The 20,601-nt window shown below is 49.6% G+C and overlaps 2 protein-coding genes across 2 annotated transcripts; both read right to left on the bottom strand.

The window, feature by feature from the left end:
• Positions 1–2,986: 2,986 nt before the first annotated feature.
• LOC143392036 (uncharacterized) lies at positions 2,987–3,718 on the bottom strand. Its single transcript, XM_077108732.1, has 2 exons — positions 3,285–3,718; positions 2,987–3,218 (listed from the first exon to the last, which is right to left on the bottom strand). Exons 1-2 carry the CDS (start codon positions 3,716–3,718, stop codon positions 2,987–2,989), a joined length of 666 nt encoding a protein of 221 aa, XP_076964847.1.
• Positions 3,719–19,163: 15,445 nt separating this feature from the next.
• LOC143641404 (uncharacterized) lies at positions 19,164–19,865 on the bottom strand. Its single transcript, XM_077108731.1, has one exon. The coding sequence runs from the start codon at positions 19,863–19,865 to the stop codon at positions 19,164–19,166; it is 702 nt and encodes a 233-aa protein (XP_076964846.1).
• Positions 19,866–20,601: the final 736 nt, after the last annotated feature.

Raw genomic sequence — 20,601 nt, 5'->3', positions numbered from 1 at the left:
GGGCGTGTGGTTTCCCCTCAGGGTGCCCGTGGCCTTCTGTGGTCTGCTGGCTTCTCTGCCTACCCTCCAGAGCAGCCTCTCCGAGGCCTAGTCCTCAGCCTGGCAGTTGCTCTTGTCACTGGTCTCTCCTGCCTCACTGGACCTTGCTGGGACGCTCAGGGGTGCTACCCAAGGGGGGGGGTGTTGCATGTGGCTGCCACCCTGGAGCCCACGTCCTCCTTCTCAGACACAGTGGGCCTCTGCCTCCTGGGGGCCGTGAGCACCGAGAGCTCTCTGGGCACTCTCTTTCCCACCTGGACACGACACCACTCAGGCACAATTCTGCTGTGGTCAGTTCACTAGGCTGGACTCTGGCCCCCTGTCTGCTGGTGGGGAATGAGGCCTAGGACTGCTGGGAGCATCCTGGGGTGTGGCCCATTTCTAGAAGGCGTGACGATATTTCAGGTACTCACTTGCTCTGGGATGTGCTGTCCAGCCCGACCCTGGCTATCCTTGGCATATGCCACTCCTGGCATTGTCCTGTTGCCAGGATGTGCCGTGACATCTGTGTCTTGGCTGTCACCTTGCTACTTTGGGGCTGCCCCTCACTCTCATTATGTACCTGCCATTAGAGTACCCGAGCCTGGCCTCTGACTGCTGTGCCTCCTCTCCAGTGTGGTCAGCACGGCTCACCTAGCCGTCTTCTTGGGGGGGAGCCTGCTGGGGAGGAGGCACAGGGAGACCCTCATGGCTGTGCTGAGAGCGTCTTGATGACTGAGGTGCGGGTGGGGGTATGGGGGACCCAGACGGGCCATGCCAGGGAGGCTCCAGTCTCTGAGCTGGGATTGAATGTCTCTCTTCTGTGGCTTGGCCCCTTTGCAGAACACAGGGCCACCTGCAGTCCAGGGCTGCGAGGACTGGGGAGGTGTGTCTGGAGAACATGCAGGGCCTCCAAGTGCTGGTGATCTTCTGACCACTTGCCACCTGCGTGGGCTTCCCGAGAATCCAAGTCGCCCTCTGAAGATGACAAGAACTGCTTGGCCTGAGACCCGCTCTCCTCAGGTCCCGGAGGCCTGGTCAGGAGGGTTTGGCATTCCCATGGGGACAGTCCTCATTCTCATTGTGATAGTCAGCTTCTTCACTGCAATGACCAAAAGACGGGACAAGACCAAACTTAGGTGAGGTGAGTTGACTTTGGTTCATGGCTTCTGAGGTCTCACCTAGCCGAGCGCTGACACCACTGCTCGGGGCCAAGGTGGGGCAGAACATCATGTAGAAGGCCTCAGGGAGGACAGCAGCTCAGGAGCAACCACCAGGACGAGGAGAGATTGGTGGAAGGTCCTTCCCGGGCCCTCTCACGCGGCCAGGACTCCAGGGCAGAGTGGCTGAGCCCGAGCACGCCTGAAACCAGACACCAGGTGCCTGGGAACATGTCACGGCCCTGAGAACCAGGAGGAAGACCAAGGGGCACTGGGCCAGGCCCACATTGCCTGCACAGAAGGGACAGTCAGGGAGGACTCCAACCCACAACTCGGAGCCTCTTGCGGGCCTCCTGGTGTGCTTTGTGCGACACGGGTGGAGGAACCCCAGGCCTGGAGGTGGATGGAAGCCTGGAGGTGAGTAGAGCGGTCAGGCAGGCTGGCCCAGTCTGCCGCTGCCCAGTCTGCCCCGGGCTGTTTACAATGGGTTTGCTTGTCCACCAGTACATGGAAGACCAGCAATGAAAGGGTCACATGGCCTGTTTTGCAGTGATAAAAGCTGATTTATTGAAACAAAATGTTGTATTCCAACAGACAAATGCAGGAGAGGGGGAGTCTTGTGATGGTGAGGGGGGTGATGTGATGGGGTGGGGACGGGGGACATGGCTTCATAATTAAGTGTCCCTGGCCTCAATCCGTGCTTAAGAAAAAAAATAGTTTTACCATAGGTTCAACCCAAAAGCCTGTATTTCCCCAGTTTGCAAGAAGGTTTGCTGTGCTGGGGAGGAGCCCAGGCTAGGCACATGCCAGGCAAGTGCTCTTACTCCGAGGGCAGTCCCTGCCCTTAGATCTGTGAAGTGCTTTCTGCACAGTTGCTGCTCAGGGGTGGCGCCTGCTGGTGGTCAGACCCTCTCCCTGCACGTGCTCCTACTGTGTTGGGCTGCCCTCCCCCATGCCACCTGGTTCACAGGAGATGGCTCTCTCCTTCTAACCATTACCAGTTGTTCCATCCTCTTTCATGACTGCACTGAACCACGGCGGCAAGGCAGGTGGCCACGGCCTGCTGAGGTTGCAGTAAGTGCCCCAGACCCACCCCCATCGGAGGAGGCTCCCTCTGCGCAGGCCCAGATGGTTTTGCTCCCCCAATGGACTGGTGTTAAAGCACTGTGGAGTCAGGAGTCCAGTAGGGTGTGTGTGTGTGTTTGTTTATTGATTGATTGATTTAACATTTATTTTCTAGGTGAAGATGGACACAACACAATGCCTTTATTTTTATGTGGTGCTGAGGATGGCACCCGGGTCCGGCCCGTGCTGGGCGAGCGCTCTACCGCTGAGCCATCATCCCAGCCCCTGTATTGATTTATGAATTCTTTAGCAGTAAGTTTCCTTAGAGTGGTTAGCAGCTGCAGTCCACCCCTTGGCAGGTGGCTGCTGTGCAGGCAGGTTCCAGGGCTGGTAGCAGGGCCAGTGTATGAGGGCTGGTAATGTGCAGATCCTGGGATGTGCACAGGCAGTGGACTCAGAAAGTGACCCAGGTTGACTCAGAAACTTGGCCCAGCCAAGTTCTCCTCTCTGGGACTGTGTTGGCTGAGGGAGCACTGGAGGGACATGATTTGCACCTGAAGTGAGTGAGCTTGGAGATCCCAGGGTAGCAGGAGCCAGCACAAAGGGCTCCTGCTCCTACAGAATCTGGAAACCCACATCACTGGAACCGCATCTTCTGAAAGGAGGGGTTCAGAATGGTGAGGAATGGCTTTGGTGTGAGGTGCTAGTCACATTCAAGCCCCTTGCCACCTGCAGCCAGAACCTCAGATCTTGCACTGACAGCAAATAGGGGCACAGCAGCAGGGCTTGCAGCAGCTGGACTGGCAGCAGCACGGCTTGCAGCAGCTGGACTGGCAGCAGCAGGGCTTGCAGCAGCTGGACTTGCAACAGGAATCCTGGCAGCAGCAGGGCTCGCAGCAGCTGGACTTGCAGCAGCTGGACTGGCAGCAGCTGGACTTGCAGCAGCAGGGCTTGCAGCAACTGTCCTGGCAGCAGCTGGACTGGCAGCAGCAGGGCTTGCAGCAGCAGGGCTGGCAGCAGCTGTCCTGGCAGCAGCTGGACTTGCAGCAGCAGGGCTTGCAGCAGCTGGACTTGCAGCAACTGTCCTGGCAGCAGCTGGACTTGCAGCAGCTGGACTGGCAGCAGCAGGGCTTGCAGCAGCAGGGCTTGCAGCAGCTGGACTGGCAGCAGCAGGGCTTGCAGCAGCTGGACTGGCAGCAGCAGGGCTTGCAGCAGCAGGGCTTGCAGCAGCTGCTCTTGCAGCAGCTATCTTGGCAGCAGCAGGGTTTGCAGCAGCTGGACTGACAGCAGCTGGACTTGCAGCCCCCACAGGAGCCACAGCCCCCCTTGCAGCCCCCACAGGAGCCACAGCTGGAGCAGGAACAGGCTGGCACACAGCAGCACACGGGCTTGCAGCAGCACATGGGCTTGCAGCAGCTGGAGCCACAGCCCCCACAGCTGGAGCCACAGCCTCCTGAGCAGCCACAGCAGGTCATGGTTCTGGAGGTGGAGGGTGGAGGAGGTGAGAGCAGCAGGTGGAGAGGGAGGAGTGAGGTGTGGTGTCTCCTGAGCCAGGGCTTTATGTACCTGCTGGGAGTCAGGCACCTGGTCACTTCCTCCTGTGTGCAGGGTGTTTCCTCAGGTCACGTTCTCTCCTGCTGTATTCTTTTCCTGCTTTCCCATTGACAGCATGTACTAGCCATGTCCGTAGGTTTCTAAATTTGGCCTTTTCCTTGTCCATGCCATTTCAGGCTGACTGACTGGGCTTCCTGGGTGCTGGCCACCTGACTCCTGTGCTGCCTGCTGAAGCCCGTGGGTGGTGGCAGCATGCCCAGTCTCCCGCACATCTGTTTGGACTTCCACTCTTTTCTATTTGGGGTTCACGTGCTACATTAGGATGATCCTGTCCTTACCAAGGATAAGATGTCCTAGTCCATGTGACCTGGGAATGCTCTTATTGGGAGAATCCCTGCAGATATGATTGGGGACCTTATCTCGTATAGTACAGATGGACACTCAATGTGTCCTTTTGGGGAGACAGAGGGAGATTTGCTGCAAAGAGAAGAGAGAGATGAATGGGAGATGCCAAGATCAGAGAGACTTGATCCCTCACCAAGGGGTTGCTGATTCCCCATCCCCTCCAGCAGCCGCACACGCACAAGTGGTCCTCCCCGGGGCCTGCAGGGGGAGCGGGCTGAGCTCATTCTGCTTCTGAGACCCAGGTGGGACTTGTGGCACAGAGTGGCATGTGTGGTTTCTGTGATGGGAAGCTGCAGCCACAGGAGATGGTGCTGGCTTTGGTATTTGGAGCTTGGCTGTGAGGAGGATCTAGAAATGTGGGCGTGGTTTGGAGATTGGGTGCTGGGTAGGGGCTGCAGGGATTTTGAGGTGCAAGCTAGAGAAAGCCTGGGTTGTATGGAACAAGCTTTGGGCAGACATATGGAGGTTCGAGGTGCCGTAGGGGAGGACTCAGCAGGAAACGGGGAGCAGCTACTGGAGACGACAGGCAAGGCTGTCCTGGTCACCTGCTTGCAGGACACTCAGCTTAGTCAGTCAGGTTGCAGGGTGTGCAGGAGGCAGAACTGTGATGGGTTGGACAACTGACCGAGGAGACCTCTAACCGAGGGCACACCCTGGTGTTTTCTTGGTCCTTGTGATGTGAGAGCAGCGGGATGCTACGGGAAAGAACTGCCCAGTCCAGGAGCCAGCACCTGATTATCTTGGAGAGTCTCAGTCCGTCTAGACTGCAGAGACTTGGATGGGGATTTTAATAGCTGGGAAAGCTCTGGCCAGACCTGTGTGTCTGGCCAACCATGTTGCTGAGGAGATTAGTCCAGCGTCTCCTGAACCCACACAACCATGTCCCAGAAGCAGGAGGGGCATGGTATGGCCCAGGAGCAATCTGGGGGTTCTTGTCTGGGGTGAGGTCCCTCCATACCATGGAAGACCCACGTGGCTTTTGAGAGTTCTATCAGCAAAATCTCTGCCAAGTTGGGACAAAAGGGATGGAGACAGCCAGAATGAAGAAACGCTGTTGGACATCCAAAATTCTACAGTGGACAGGGTGACCAAGTGATCTGGGGGCAGCAGTTGGCACCATCAAGAAAAGAGAGGGGCTTAGTGGGCAGAGAGGCAGGTCCAGAGTGCGGCAGGTAGTGAAGACAGCGCCTGGGATGCAGGCCACAGGGGCACCTGCAGCTCAATCCCAGAGGGAGCTCTGCTGGGTTCCGTGGTTTCTTAGTCTGGGAAAGCCCTTCTGTTCCCTGCTGGAAGAGCGGTTTCTGTGAGCCTTGTCTCATGCCTGACTCGCCTGTGATTTGTGATTTGTGTGGTAGTTCCCCAAGCCCAACATGCAGAGGACTTTTGTGAGGGGTCATGTCCTGAGACCCACCACACCTTATTTAGATGAAATTGGGTCTTTCTAATGGATTCTGTTTCTGGGAGTTGGAGGACTTGTGTTAACGCTGTAGTGGGGGAAGACCTCAGGGGAACTTTGGTGGAGTGAGTGTATTCTGCTTGTGGGACAAATGTGTGGGTATTTGGGGGCCACCAGATGGTCTATAGTGGGAGGATTAATGGCTCCCACAGATGTTAGGCCCCCAGGGCCAAAACCAGTACATGGGACCTTCTAGTAAAGCACATCTTTCTGCCAGAGAAATGTGCAGTTCAGGGAGCACGGAACTTGATGTCTGTTTACCCTTCGTCCAACAGGATTTCAAAGTTGTGTTTTAAGGTTTTTAGTCATCTGTATTATCATTAAAACCTACAAGACATTATTTTGCGATTTAACCAATACTCATTTAAATTTACCCAATTGGTCACTGCATTGACTTTCTATTTATTTTTGTGATTTGGATCTTCTCACTGTCTCCTTAGGGATGCACGTATTTGTTTTGCTGTGCTGGGAATGGAGCCTAGGGCCTACAATGTGGGCTACATTCCTAAGCCTGCCTCCCTCCCTCCCTCCCTCCCTCCCTCCCTCCCTATCAATCACTGTCATCTATTAATCTATCTTTTATGCATTATCTCTCATCATCGCCCTCCCTACTGTCTTCCCTTCATCAGCTCTGAGGTATGATGGGCATACAGGAGACTGACTCCCTGTGGGAAGTGCAGGGTTTGGGGATCTGCACAGGTGTCTGTACCTGTGGAGCCCCCTCCTGGGCAGGATGTGGACCCCCCACAGCAGGCGGCCGGTCACCTGGGCTTCTGGAAGTTTGCTGGGGCCACTGTGAGCCCTCTAGGTGGCTCTGCTGGTGGCCTCTGTCAAGGTGGGTTCCTTGGCCCTTGTGGTAGTTCAGGTGTTTGTGCGCACAGGGTGCAGGCATGCTCCTGAGCCGGGCCTTCCCCCTCCCCACTGCAGGCTGCTGCTCTGCCTCCTGCCCAGGGCTCCCCTGCTGGATGCTCCAGGCTGCCTTTCTACACTCACCCAGATCCAGGCTGTTTTCACAGGAAGGAAACCGCTGTGAACCTGCACTTGGAGGACATCTGAGAGTGTGGTTTATCCCGCAGGGGGCCAGGGTCTGTTTCCAGCGCCCTAGGTGGCAGGCCATCCCCGCACCCTTCCCTGCAGACCTTCCCAAGGCCCAGGTGCTGCTCCGTGTGGGTTTATCAGGAGGGCAGCAGGTGGGGGGGGGGCGCTGTGCGGAGGTGGCTCTGAGCTGAGCTCTGTGTAACCAGACTCTGCTTCTCCACAGCCCCTGCTGACCCCTCTGACTTCAAGATGACCTTCAATCTCAAGAGAGGGGTGTATCTACTGCAGTTGGTCCTTAGGATAACAGACCTCACAACAAATTCGAAACTGGAAGAGGTGGCCTAATGACATCAGCAGGCTCTCACCTAGAAAATAACATGACTTTATTCATTGGCCTGAACCCTGGGCCCTCATGGGGTTTCCTGCTGGACTGTGGACACAGACTCTTGGATTCCTTCTTGATGGGATGACAATTTTATAAGTTCTCGCTCTACTGGGGCTGCTTCACGTGCCCCCCCTCCTGGCAGGGGCGGTTCTGAAAGTTTCTTTTAGCTCAGGTATGGCCACCCCAAATTTTAGGCTTTTGGGTCAGATCTGGGAACCTTTCCAGTGTTCATTTAAAGGCTGAGACACCCGCTTCTTTCTGTCCAGCGTTTCTCCTCACGTGCCCTGTGCTGGCCACCTGTGAGTCTCCTGTCCAGGCAGACCCTGTGGGACATGCCTCTGGCTGTGTGGTGTTTGACCTCAGCTCACCGATGCCCACTTACACATCCCCATGGTGTCGAGGAGTCGCCATTACACATGGACGGGATTAGCGCACAGCTCAGCTGCTTGGTGCTCTGTTTCAGGTTTCTCCCTCCTTAGGAGTTTTACTACTGGTACAATCCCAACTGATGCCGCAGGTGCCATGTCAGAATGATTGCCTGGAATTTCCTCTCATTTCATCCTGCTCAGTCCTCCTGTATTCTTCTTGTGAGATGTGCCTTTTAATTCTTTGATTCATGCTTCAGTCCCTTGTATTGACATATGACAATGACACATTTGTGATGGATAACATGATGTTCTGATAGATGTATGCACTGTGGAGTGGCCAAGTTGAGCTCCTTAGGTAAGAGTGTGTGTGTGTGTGTGTGTGTGTGTGTGTGTGTGAGTGTAGCTGGGGATGGACCAGGACTTGGTGTGCAGGGTGCTTGGTGTACCTGCTTCTGAGTAGGTCCCTAGGACTTGAGCCATTGAATGGATGGGTTATTCACTTTGAGTTCCCTGGTGAGAACCCTGGGAAGTGACTCAGTAATTTTCAAGCATAGGATACATTGTACCAATCATCTTCTAAAAAACCAGCCTCTACCTCAGAGCAAAGCCTGCCCAAGGAAGGGACATCACCTTTGTCCTGGGAAAGACCCACAGAGCACTCCTAGGCACATTCCCACCCTGCTAAGTGGTTTATCTACAAATAACAGGAGAGACCTGCTGCGCCAGGCGTCCCTGACTCAGGCTAGGTGGGGACCCATAGCAGCCCCCTAGCAGCCACCAATCAGCATGAGACAGGGAAATACCTGGGATGACAGATGACCCCCAGTAGTTTATGGTGGTTGATAACATGTTGGGAAACCATGTAGTTCAGCATGTACCTCCCTCTTGGCTTAAACCAATCAGTTCAAATGAATACCCCTTTTGTACTGACCAATCACCCCTACCCAACTTGTTCCCGCCAGTGAATGTGCTAATCATGTTTTAGAGTTGTTATTTGATTTTCCCGCAGCGTGTGATGGTTTGCTATGATGTATGTGAAGTCCCTGTCCTCTCCAAAGAATGTATAAAACTGCTGCAAACCCTGGGCTCGGGGCTCTCAGCGTCACCAGTTGCTGTGTGTGTGGGCGGAGGACGGAGCTAGCTCGCAATAAAAACCTCTTTGCTGTTTACATCGATTTTGGGTCTCTAGTGGTCTTTTGGTGTCCTGAATTTGAGCATAACATATGGGGGCTCATCCGGGATCCCCTTAATAAGCCTATCCAGACACCCTGATCGAGAGGTGATAAAAACCCCCTGGTAAGTAAAGGCATTGCTGATCTGTAAGATTCTGTACTTTGGTTGCATTCAGGTTCTGGTTCTGTGTTGTGTGTTTGGCAAAAGGTCCAGGTGGACGCACCGAAGGGCAGCTAACAGGGTTTGTGGGAGACATCCCCAGCCCCTTTCTGAGTTCTGAGTGGATTGCCTGTAGTAAAGTATTTTGTGAAGTATTTGGTAAAGTATTTTGTAGCTGACGGATCTGCAGTCTGCCTGAGCCTTTAGTTTCTGGGTAGTAATCCACAACGCGCTGCAAATTCTGTGGCCGCGCTGAGAATTATGTGTTATGTGTGTTTGTTTCTATTGTCCTGTCCGTCTCCACCCCAACACCCTGGCAAGAGAACTAATCTCCCAGTCTGGGGTCGTCTGACCCAATCTGAGGGGGATGCTCCCCCAATCAGTTTGTCTGAAGGGAAGGCCCCAGTTGGCTTGGGGCCAGCACCCACTTTTGTTTTTTTGACAATCTGAAGAGGGAATCTCTGTCTCTGTGTGTCTTTGTCCGTGTCTCTGTTAAGTGTGATGGCATTGTTTCACTTTGGACAGATGCAGAGTCCCAAGTTCCAATCTGCCTTAGATGTGTGGAGGTTACTTTAGCTAAATTTTAGCCTAAATTGTCCCTAGTATGCTTCTCCTGTAAGGGACCAAAAGTCAATAGAACCACCAGGTTTTCTGTTCTCACCTTTTACACCCCTTTTAGCTGTGTTTTAAAGAACTTTGATAAACTTTACTCCCCTTTGTTAAGCGAGATTAGGGAAGCAGTGTTTCCTTTTCTTCCTGCAGTTGGCTTCAGTGCACCCACTGCAGAGGGAAGTGCCTGCTGGGGTCTAAGAACTTTGATATCTCCCTTTTTCTTTTTCTCAAAACCCTGTCCTCATTATTAAATTGGCATTAATTGGCTTTGAGGACAGGAACCAAACTTTCAGGCACAAATTTTGGCACCCAGATGGGACTCTAGAGGAGCCCTGCTCTGCCTTCTTGGGGAAGCCTAGCACGGGAAACAACCACAAGCAGAGGATGAACTTTTTGAGAGCTGACTGCTGGAAAGTTAGGAGATATGGAGAGTGCCTGGGATTGGACCTAACCAAAGGAGCTAATCCTGTAAGTAAAAGGAGGGACTGAGGGACTCCCAGCAGCTGCCGAAGCCTCTTGTGCTCCAGCGAACCTTCCTCATTTCTTCCCTGCACTGTAAGGATTGCTCCATCTCTGTTTACTTAAAAAGAAGGGGACGCTGAATGCAGAAAAGTCGCCACACGGAGACCCTTGATTTCACACTTCTGGTTGCCCCGTGTGAGAACATCTGGTCCACACGTGGGGAAATCTATGGTGCCACTGATGTAGGAGTCATGATTAAATGGGAGTTAGAAACCTGGGGAGACTTTTCTCTTATCTGGTCTGTCTGTTTTAAAAGTTATTATAGATTGTTTCTTGGGGATGATCTTGGCTGAATGTGTATCTAAAAGATGATTTTTTTTTATTGTAACAATCTGGTATCTGAATGGGTTTTTGAAGCACTGCACAAACTTGCAGTTAAAAGTTGGGTTTAGGTAATTGTTCAGTTTATGATTTCAGATAATTCATGCCAGAGAACTTAAATACTTAGGATAGAAAATTAAAGAACTCCACTTCCAAGTTGGCAAGTAACTCCTAATCATTTAGTTTTATTTTTTCATCAATTTCTGAACTGGGTAGCCTGGGAAGATTTCACTAGGTGTACCAGTGCATTGACTTGGGCAAGGATAGTAAATTATGATATGGTATCTGTTCCCCTCAGAGTGTAGGATTTAGGAAAGGAAAGTGTTGGATTGGGACGTTGGTCTGGCTTATTGAAATGACATTGAATAGCAACAGTCTTGGGAATTTTCAAAGCTTAATTTTGGATATACATGGTAGTGTGTGGTTCCCTTTTGGAATTTTTTTTTCAGGTGATTTAATGTAACTTAATACTACTTTAGGAACTTCAGAACAAAGGAAGTGGCTTAATAATCCTGAAGGGATTTCTTCTGATGGTAGCTTTTATATTATCAAGCAAGATCCTATTTTCAGTTTTGTGTGAGCAAGTTTTTCTAGTGTAGAAAGATGTAAAGGTATGAAATTTTGTGAATTGTATCTTAAACTTGTATCGTAATTTTCAACATCTAAACCTGAAAATTGTGACTTATGGTTAAAATGCCTCAGGCCTGAGGCTTCTCCTCAGAATTCCAGTTTTTCTTGCTCCTTCCAGACCTCAGGCAGGATTTAAGTTGAAATGCAAATAGAAGAAGCCTGGAGCTCAGTAGGAGACTGAGGAAAAAAAAGTAAAGGTGTCTTTTACCTGAACTCAAACTAGATTAAACCAAAAAGTAAATTGTGTGGTATTTACTAATAACTGGCCAGCCATTTCTTTCTAGAACTTTTGCTTTTTCTTAATTCTGTATTTTTTTTTTTGAGCTCATGATTTTGATCCTACAGACTTAGGTTAATGTTTTCTGATCAGTTCTATTTTTGATCAACTGTGGAGTTTTTAAACATTGCAATGGAGATTTCACCTGAGAAATGCTACAAGGCCTTTACTATTATGTATGTGTGCACACTTGTGTTATATGTTGTATGTCTGTATGTGTGTATGTCCATATATCATGCAATTATATGACAATTGGCAGATATATGAGGAGCGCTCATGAAAAATTAAAAAAATGGATCCAAATATCTTTGATTCACGTGATTTAAATGGTTCAATTTAAATTGGGTAAACAGATAAAAGTAAAAATGTCTTTAAAATTAAGCTTATAAGTTTTTCTAGGTGTTCAAAAATAAAACTAATAAAATGTTGATGTCTATGAAATAATCTGCCTAAATTCAGAAATTTACAAGTATGGTTTCAAAATGTGAACAGAAAAGGAGGTTAACAGATGAAAAAGAGAAACTAGAAGGTTCTAGGTATGGATTTAATAGAGGAAAAATGTGTTTCTGGATAAGAGAGTCTATGTGATTAAGTTAATAAGAGGGTTTAAGTAAGTGATAAAGAAAGTCTGTGTAAATTGGTTATATATGTAAGTTTTTTTTTGAGCAAGTAATCTTAAAGAAAATTAAAAATTATACAACTATGGTTAAACAACAACTGTTATTTTTCAATATTGTAATATGTTATTTCTTTAAAAGCTAAACTTGGTTAATGTAAAATCATCAATGTAATTGTGGTGCTATTAATGTGTTCATATCTTCCAGGTATACAAGTCTGTAAGGTAGAAGCTTCAAAAGAGCATTATATCAAGTTGTGTTCTAAAGTTGTATGGTAATTTTAGGCTTAAAAGAAAAACATGTTGGAGATTTATTTATATCATTTGAGTTCTATAACTGGACTTGTTATCAATAAGATATGTAAAGTTCTATGTTACTTTTTACACTGAGATACAATTTAAATGTATTTTTAAGTTAATCAGAGCCTAATCTGTGTAAAGGTTTTATTGCAAAACACAAAAGTACTTTGCTACAAAAGGTTAAAAGCTTTAAGCCTTTCTTTAATTCATGTTTTAGATGTGATATTATATTGTGTTAGCTAATATTCATGTGAACTTGAGCAACAATTTATGTAGGCTTTGTAAAATGATGTCTAAAAAGCAAATATCAGCTTCAGAACTACAGTACTTAAGATTTATGAAGAACTCTGAGATAAGGCTCTGTGTCCCATCTCACAACTATGAAAAAAAGTAGGCCAGATTTCAGTACATTTAAGTTTGTGTCTAAAAGTTGGTTTTTGTCAAGATTACTAGGATCTCAAACAGGGGATTAAAATGTATAACTCTGCCAAAATTCAAGGTAGCTATTGCATGAACTAAATATGTTTTTACTCTTGTTAATTTTATTTTGTAGTTTTCTTATAAATGGTCTAAAGATTGCCTGTTAATGTTTTGCAGAGGTACTGCTTTAAGAACACCTAACCTGGGTTAATTTAAGATAAGGAGTTATCACCTACAGGATAGAGAGATAGACATTAAAGCCCAGTACTCTTAATATAAGGCTGTTGAAATTTATTTGCTGGATGTTTAAGATTAAGTTTTAAAATTAAAGTTAAATGAAAAGGGCCAAGAAAACCAATATTTGGCTCTTGCCCTCTGAGTCAGTCTGAATCCAGGGAACAGGGGACATCTCTAAAGAGCTTTGCAACTCTGGGCCACATAACCTCCCGATCAGGGAGGTTAATGAGACCACTGGAGAACAGAAAGCCAATCAGTGCATTTGCTGTGAAGAGGAAGGTCATCAGAGAAGGGAGACATCCCTGATGCTTCCGCGGGAAGCCACATGGTCAAGCAAGACCTTGACCCATCCTAGTGCAAATGGCACTAGCAGAACTGAGAAGCTGCTGTAAGTTCCCCCAGGATTCCCATAGAAACTCGGCTGACTGTTAACAATAGATAGAAACAAAAGTCAGTTTGACTGCTTCATCTTAAACACTTAGCAAAGACAGTTAAAACCAAAACACCGCTATTCCTGGGCATTTTAAATAATAATAACAGTTAAATGTAACTTCCAAGAATAAGTAAACTCTAGGCTGCAAAAGAGATTCTTAGGCAGGAATGCCTGATAACTATCAAAAGGAACTGCCAGAGTAGTTTTTAGTTTAAGGCCTACAGATATTCCTAACCTACACAGGTAGGCGTGGTGTTTACTAGTATGATTATCCAGCCCTAAGTAACAGAATTAAAGGTTTCTCTATTAGACACAGAGGTCATACTAGTAAAAGGATTTTACAAGATCAGATGACATTAAATTATTAAACTGTATCTTAAGGGGAAGGACATCTGTAACCCTAAAAGTTAAATGTCATGTTTACAGTTCTAATAACTGGGGATGTTAAAGCCTGGAGAGGGAACTTCTGTACAGTGACATGTTCCAGCTGCTGCAACATTTATTCAGTACTCATGGTTTTTGTTTCTCTCATAGAAGCACCCATCCCCAGATGACAACCTGTTTTTCCCCAACCAGACCTCAAATGGAACTGACTTCTAAAAGGGAACTCACGTCCCCCATGTCGCCCCCCATGTCTTCGAGCCCCCTCATGTTTGACACCCCTTTTCAGCTCTGAAGCAGCCAGAACCAGCCATGGCCCCTTCTCCTTACAGCAATAAAGAGTTCTTAAAATTAGGGGGGAACAAAGCCAGAAATGGATAGGCAGTGTAGATAGGTAAATCGAGTCAGGTTGGATCTAGGAGGCCAATTCTGAGTGAGTCTGGGAAGTTGAAGACTGTCCCCTGAGGATTACTGTTTACCAAGATGTAGAGCCTGCCCAAATAGGCCCCCAACTGAGGGAACCATGATTGGTTCCCAAGTTTCCAGACAAGGGTGGGGGGAATGAAAAACCAGCCTCTACCTCAGAGCAAAGCCAGCCCAAGGAAGGGACATCACCTTTGTCCTTGGAAAGACCCACAGAGCACTCCTAGGCACATTCCCACCCTGCTAAGTGGTTTATCTACAAATAACAGGAGAGATCTGCTGCGCCAGGCGTCCCTGACTCAGGCTAGGTGGGGATCCATAGCAGCCCCCTAGCAGCCACCAATCAGCATGAGACAGGGAAAATACCTGGGATGCCAGATGACCCCCAGTAGTTTATGGTGGTTGGTAACATGTTGGGAAACCATGTAGTTCAGCATATACATCCCTCTTGGCTTAAACCAATCAGTTCAAATAAATGCCCCTCTTGTGGTAACCAATCACCCCTACCCAACTTGTTCCCACCAGTGAATGTGCTAATCATGTTTTAGAGTTGTTATTTGATTTTCCCACAGTGTGTGATGATTTGCTATGATGTATGTGAAGTCCCTGTCCTCTCCAAAGAGTGTATAAAACTGCTGCAAACCCTGGGCTCGGGGCCTCTCAGCGTCACCAGTTGCTGTGTGTGTGGGCGGAGGACGGAGCTAGCTCACAATAAACACCTCTTTGCTGTTTACATCGATCTTGGGTCTCCAGTGGTCTTTTGGGGGTCCCGAATTTGAGCATAACACTTCACTCTGAATGGTAAATAGACCACTTAGCCAGTTTCCTCCTCATGGAAATCTTGTATCTTTGGACTGATATCTCCTTAAACTCCCCCCACCCCACCCCTGGTACCCAACATCCCACTTGAGCTGTTGTGAATTTGACTTTTTTTGGTCCTAACTATACGAGATAAAAGAAGAGCTGAGTGCCCTGGTGCAAGCCTGTGATCCCAGTGACTCAGGTGGCTGAGGTATGAGGATCACAAGTTCAAGACCAGCCTGGGCAAGTTAGGTAGCTGCTACCTCAAAATAAAAAATGAGAAACAAAGAAAAGGTGATGGGGGATGAGGTGATGGTGGGGGAAGGTTGAATGTGGTTTCATACTCAGAAGAACCTCCTGGAATCTACCAATGGTGTTACCAGCGGTACTGTGAGGAAGGTAGATGTTTTACCAGGAACTCTTAAAGCAGAAATTGGACATAGTGAGACAAAAGCCTGGAGGGAAGGGGTTAAGTGTTCTTTTAATGCATGAAATAAAGGCAACTGTGCTGCTCAACGGGGCGACTGGAGGCTTGGGAGGGCCGATGGCCCCCTGGCTGGACCTCAAACCCATGGGCATGAGCTCTATGAGATCCCTCTTTCAGGAAGACAGCTTGGGGAATTGAGTCTTGCAAGATCCTATCGTTGTTGTTTCTGGTATTTAAGGGCCCAAGGCAAAAGCCCCCAAAACCATTTGACCTCCTTCACTTGGAGCCAGTTACACCTCATGTCTCTCTAGGGTGCCATTGACCTTCTTGGGAAATATATCGGGATGCAATGAAAGCTGGTCTTTTTAGATGTCTAATCAAACAACACTTGCTATAGCTCGGGCAGGTGTCTGGTGGTATTGTGCAGGTCCTGTACTTGAGACCTGACCCACCAATTATAGTGGAACCTGTCCTTTGGTTAAATTGGCTAGCCCTTTCTCCCTGGTCTTTCTCAGACCAAATCAATCTCAGTTCCCCAGGAAGGAGAGTGGTCTCTCTTCCCCAGGGTCATCTGAACGCTGTATTTATAGAGATTCCATTGGAATTCCTCGAGGGATACTTAATGGGTTCAAAGCCAGGAATCAGGTAGCAGCAGATTTTTAGTCAATTCTCTTAGTGTCTATGATAAATAAAAATGTACCTGGATTAACCACATTTATATAATCAACAAAGGATCATTAAATATACCAGAGATACTCTCAAGGGCATTGTGGAAAAATTAGATGCTCCTGGTATTACACAGAAAGAACTAATCCCATCTATTCTTCTTCTTCTAATTGTTGCATTGGGAGCAGTGACTACAATTAGTCAGTTGTACCATCCCATGTATGGGAGGTTTTATTAAATGACTGATATATCAGAGACAGCTCTCACCAAAAAAACCCAGTCTCAAATCAAAACAATCCTCTTGGCTGGGCCAGGTGGCACTGTCCTGCTATCCTAGTGGCTTGGGAGGCTGAGGCAGGAGGATCACAAGATCAAAGCCAGCCTCAGCAACTTAGCAAGGCTCTAAGCAAATTAGGAAGACCCTGTCTCTAAATAAAAAATAAAAAAGGGCTGGGGATGTGGGATAGTGGTTAAGAACCCATGGGTTCAATCCCTGGTACCAAAAACAAATGAATAAATAACCCACCTGTAGTAGATACAGAAGAACATGAAGGTCAAAAGATGTTATCTAAAATTGAAGAAAAGAATTTATATGGATCATAAAAAGGGGGAAATTGGAAGACATGTTTTCCTTTCTATCAAAGTTTAACCTGTCATGCAACACAAGCACGTTTACTGTAACTCAAGTGCCATGTGTTCAGGATGGAGCCAACTTAACTTTGAGAACCATGAGGTCAGCTTGGAGCCATCTTAAGTTAGGGAACAGTGTGGTCAGAATGGGGCCATTTGTAAATTCCCTAACAGGTATCCAGTCACAACAGTAGCCTTTTCCAGTGCCCTTTTCTCCTTTAAAATCAGCTAGTCCCATAGATTATACCCCAGACCTCTTCCTATCAGGAGCGAGGAGTAGCACTTGGTAGAGGTAAAGATTGGCAGACTGCCCTCCCCCAGGTGTGTGTTGGGTCTCCCCCTCCTGCAGGAGAATTGTGCCTTGCCCACCCACCTCTGAGCAGGTGACTCACTTCTTGTGGCACCTCAGTGTATATAAGATGTGTGATAGACAGACAGACAGATGGATAGATGGATGGATAGATAGAGGGTGTTTCTGGGGCTTTCTTTTGGGGATGCGGACTGGCCCATGAGCTGAGGGATACCACAGCTAAGGCTCCATTAGGGTTCTGACTTGTACAGGCCCTGATTCTGGGTGGCGAAGTGCAGAGTATGGCCCAGGGATCGGCACCTGTTTAAAGCCGGTGTCCAACCACCCTTGGAATCCCAGGATTCCTACGGGTCCCCCTTTTCCCTGCAGGAAATGGCTGCAGGTGTTCTGGGGGCTGGCTTCCCCAGTGGCTGTAGTGCCAGCCCCTCCCCTGAGGGCGTATTCCTTCCTTGACAATTAATATGCTCTGAGGCCCCCCGAGATTCAGTCCTGTGGGGCCCCCAGGCCTGGACTTTCCTTGACCTGTCCAGCTGACTGTGGATGGAGTACCCTCCAAATCTGCCCAGGGCATACTCCTGGGGTCCAAGTCCTCCTGAGAAGGGGCGGCCAGGTGTTTGCAGCAGAGCTCACACACAGTCTGCATCTTAGAGGTGATGGCCAGAAAAGGGGCATTCTGCCCAGGTGTCCCCAGCGAGGGGTCAGGTTTGGAGCTCCTACGGGGTATCAGGCATTTCTCAGGGCTGGGTCCCTTTCCCTCCAGCATTTGGGGAACAACATGAATGCCTTTTCCAGTGCCTGGGCACGTCCAGGGCGTGGTTCAGACTGAAGCTGTGAACACCTGCACCTGGCAGTCAGGGCCCAGGAAGGAAGTGGAGACCTGTGGACACTGCACTAGCTCAAAAAAGGGAGCTACCCTTTCTGTGATGGGATTTTACTTATTCATATATTTGTATGTGGTGCTGAGAATCAAACCTAGTGCCTCACACATACTAGGCAAGTGCTCTACCGCTGAGCCCCAGCCCCAGCCCTAAAACCGCTTTAACACAAGCAGCAAACACTAACTAGTGCTGATGTTACCCCACAGTCAGTGTGCAGAAGTCCATCCAGGACCCATGCAGGGGGTCTCCTAATGAGTCTTGCAAGACCAGCCTGGGCAAGTTAGGTAGCTCCTACCTCAAAATAAAAATGAAAAAAAAAAAAAAAAGTTGGTGGGGGGTGGGCTGGGGATGTGGCAGCATAATTAAGTGTCCCTGGGCTCAATCCTTGGTTAAAAAACAAAATAGTTTTATCATAGGTTCAACCCAAAAGCCTGTATTTCCCGTCTTCAAGAAGGTTTGCTGTGCTGGGGAGGAGCCCAGGCTAGGAACATGCCAGGCAAGTGCTCTTACTCCGAGGGCAGTCCCTGCCCTTAGATCTGTGAAGTGCTTTCTGCACAGTTGCTGCTCAGGGGTGGCGCCTGCTGGTGGTCAGACCCTCTCCCTGCACGTGCTCCTACTGTGTTGGGCTGCCCTCCCCCATGCCACCTGGTTCACAGGAGATGGCTCTCTCCTTCTAACCATTACCAGTTGTTCCATCCTCTTTCATGACTGCACTGGACCACGGCGGCAAGGCAGGTGGCCACGGCCCTGCTGAGGTTGCAGTAGGTGCCCCAGACCCACCCCCATCCGAGGAGGCTCCCTCTGCGCAGGCCCAGATGGTTTTGCTCCCCCAGTGGACTGGTGTTAAAGCACTGTGGAGTCAGGAGTCCAGTAGGGTGTGTGTGTGTGTTTGTTTGTTTATTGATTGATTGATTTTACATTTATTTTCTAGGTGAAGATGGACACAACACAATGCCTTTATTTTTATGTGGTGCTGAGGATGGCACCCGGGTCCGGCCCGTGCTGGGCGAGCGCTCTACCGCTGAGCCACCATCCCAGCCCCTGTATTGATTTATGAATTCTTTAGCAGTAAGTTTCCTTAGAGTGGTTAGCAGCTGCAGTCCACCCCTTGGCAGGTGGCTGCTGTGCAGGCAGGTTCCAGGGCTGGTAGCAGGGCCAGTGTATGAGGGCTGGTAATGTGCAGATCCTGGGATGTGCACAGGCAGTGGACTCAGAAAGTGACCCAGGTTGACTCAGAAACTTGGCCCAGCCAAGTTCTCCTCTCTGGGACTGTGTTGGCTGAGGGAGCACTGGAGGGACATGATTTGCACCTGAAGTGAGGGAGCTTGGAGATTCCAGGGTAGCAGGAGCCAGCACAAAGGGCTCCTGCTCCTACAGAATCTGGAAACCACATCACTGGAACCGCATCTTCTGAAAGGAGGGGTTCAGAATGGTGAGGAATGGCTTTGGTGTGAGGTGCTAGTCACATTCAAGCCCCTTGCCACCTGCAGCCAGAACCTCAGATCTTGCACTGACAGCAAATAGGGGCACAGCAGCAGGGCTTGCAGCAGCTGGACTGGCAGCAGCACGGCTTGCAGCAGCTGGACTGGCAGCAGCAGGGCTTGCAGCAGCTGGACTTGCAACAGGAATCCTGGCAGCAGCAGGGCTCGCAGCAGCTGGACTTGCAGCAGCTGTCCTGGCAGCAGCTGGACTTGCAGCAGCTGGATTGGCAGCAGCAGGGCTTGCAGCAGCTGGACTTGCAGCAGCTGTCCTGGCAGCAGCTGGACTTGCAGCAGCAGGGCTTGCAGCAGCTGGACTTGCAGCAACTGTCCTGGCAGCAGCAGGACTTGCAGCAGCTGGACTTGCAGCAGCTGTCCTGGCAGCAGCTGGACTTGCAGCAGCTGGACTGGCAGCAGCAGGGCTTGCAGCAGCAGGGCTTGCAGCAGCTGTCCTGGCAGCAGCAGGGCTTGCAGCAGCTGGACTTGCAGCAACTCTCCTGGCAGCAGCAGGGCTTGCAGCAGCTGGACTGGCAGCAGCTGGACTTGCAGCCCCCACAGGAGCCACAGCCCCCCTTGCAGCCCCCACAGGAGCCACAGCTGGAGCAGGAACAGGCTGGCACACAGCAGCACACGGGCTTGCAGCAGCACACAGGCTTGCAGCAGCTGGAGCCACAGCCCCCACAGCTGGAGCCACAGCCCCCTGAGCAGCCACAGCAGGTCATGGTTCTGGAGGTGGAGGGTGGAGGAGGTGAGAGCAGCAGGTGGAGAGGGAGGAGTGAGGTGTGGTGTCTCCTGAGCCAGGGCTTTATGTACCTGCTGGGAGTCAGGCACCTGGTCACTTCCTCCTGTGTGCAGGGTGTTTCCTCAGGTCACGTTCTCTCCTGCTGTATTCTTTTCCTGCTTTCCCATTGACAGCATGTACTAGCCATGTCCGTAGGTTTCTAAATTTGACCTTTTCCTTGTCCATGCCATTTCAGGCTGACTGACTGGGCTTCCTGGGTGCTGGCCACCTGACTCCTGTGCTGCCTGCTGAAGCCCGTGGGTGGTGGCAGCATGCCCAGTCTCCCGCACATCTGTTTGGACTTCCACTCTTTTCTATTTGGGGTTCACGTGCTACATTAGGATGATCCTGTCCTTACCAAGGATAAGATGCCCTAGTCCATGTGACCTGGGAATGCTCTTATTGGGAGAATCCCTGCAGATATGATTGGGGACCTTATCTCGTATAGTACAGATGGACACTCAATGTGTCCTTTTGGGGAGACAGAGGGAGATTTGCTGCAAAGAGAAGAGAGAGATGAATGGGAGATGCCAAGATCAGAGAGACTTGATCCCTCACCAAGGGGTTGCTGATTCCCCATCCCCTCCAGCAGCCGCACACGCACAAGTGGTCCTCCCCGGGGCCTGCAGGGGGAGCGGGCTGAGCTCATTCTGCTTCTGAGACCCAGGTGGGACTTG

Source organism: Callospermophilus lateralis, chromosome 2 (genome assembly GCF_048772815.1).
Source record: "Callospermophilus lateralis isolate mCalLat2 chromosome 2, mCalLat2.hap1, whole genome shotgun sequence".
Lineage (NCBI taxonomy): Eukaryota > Metazoa > Chordata > Mammalia > Rodentia > Sciuridae > Callospermophilus > Callospermophilus lateralis.
This window is presented reverse-complemented; position numbering and strand designations above follow the sequence as displayed.

What these genes read in the sequence shown, in the direction of transcription:
- LOC143392036 (XM_077108732.1), bottom strand. Translation starts at nt 3,718, where the DNA reads ATGACCTGCTGTGGCTGCTCAGGAGGCTGTGGCTCCAGCTGTGGGGGC. An exon ending in TGCAAGCCCTGCTGCTGCAA is followed by an intron (nt 3,219 to 3,284) that starts GTCCAGCTGCTG and finishes CTGCCAGTCCAG; the next exon opens with CTGCTGCCAGGACAGTTGCT.
- LOC143641404 (XM_077108731.1), bottom strand. Translation starts at nt 19,865, where the DNA reads ATGACCTGCTGTGGCTGCTCAGGGGGCTGTGGCTCCAGCTGTGGGGGC.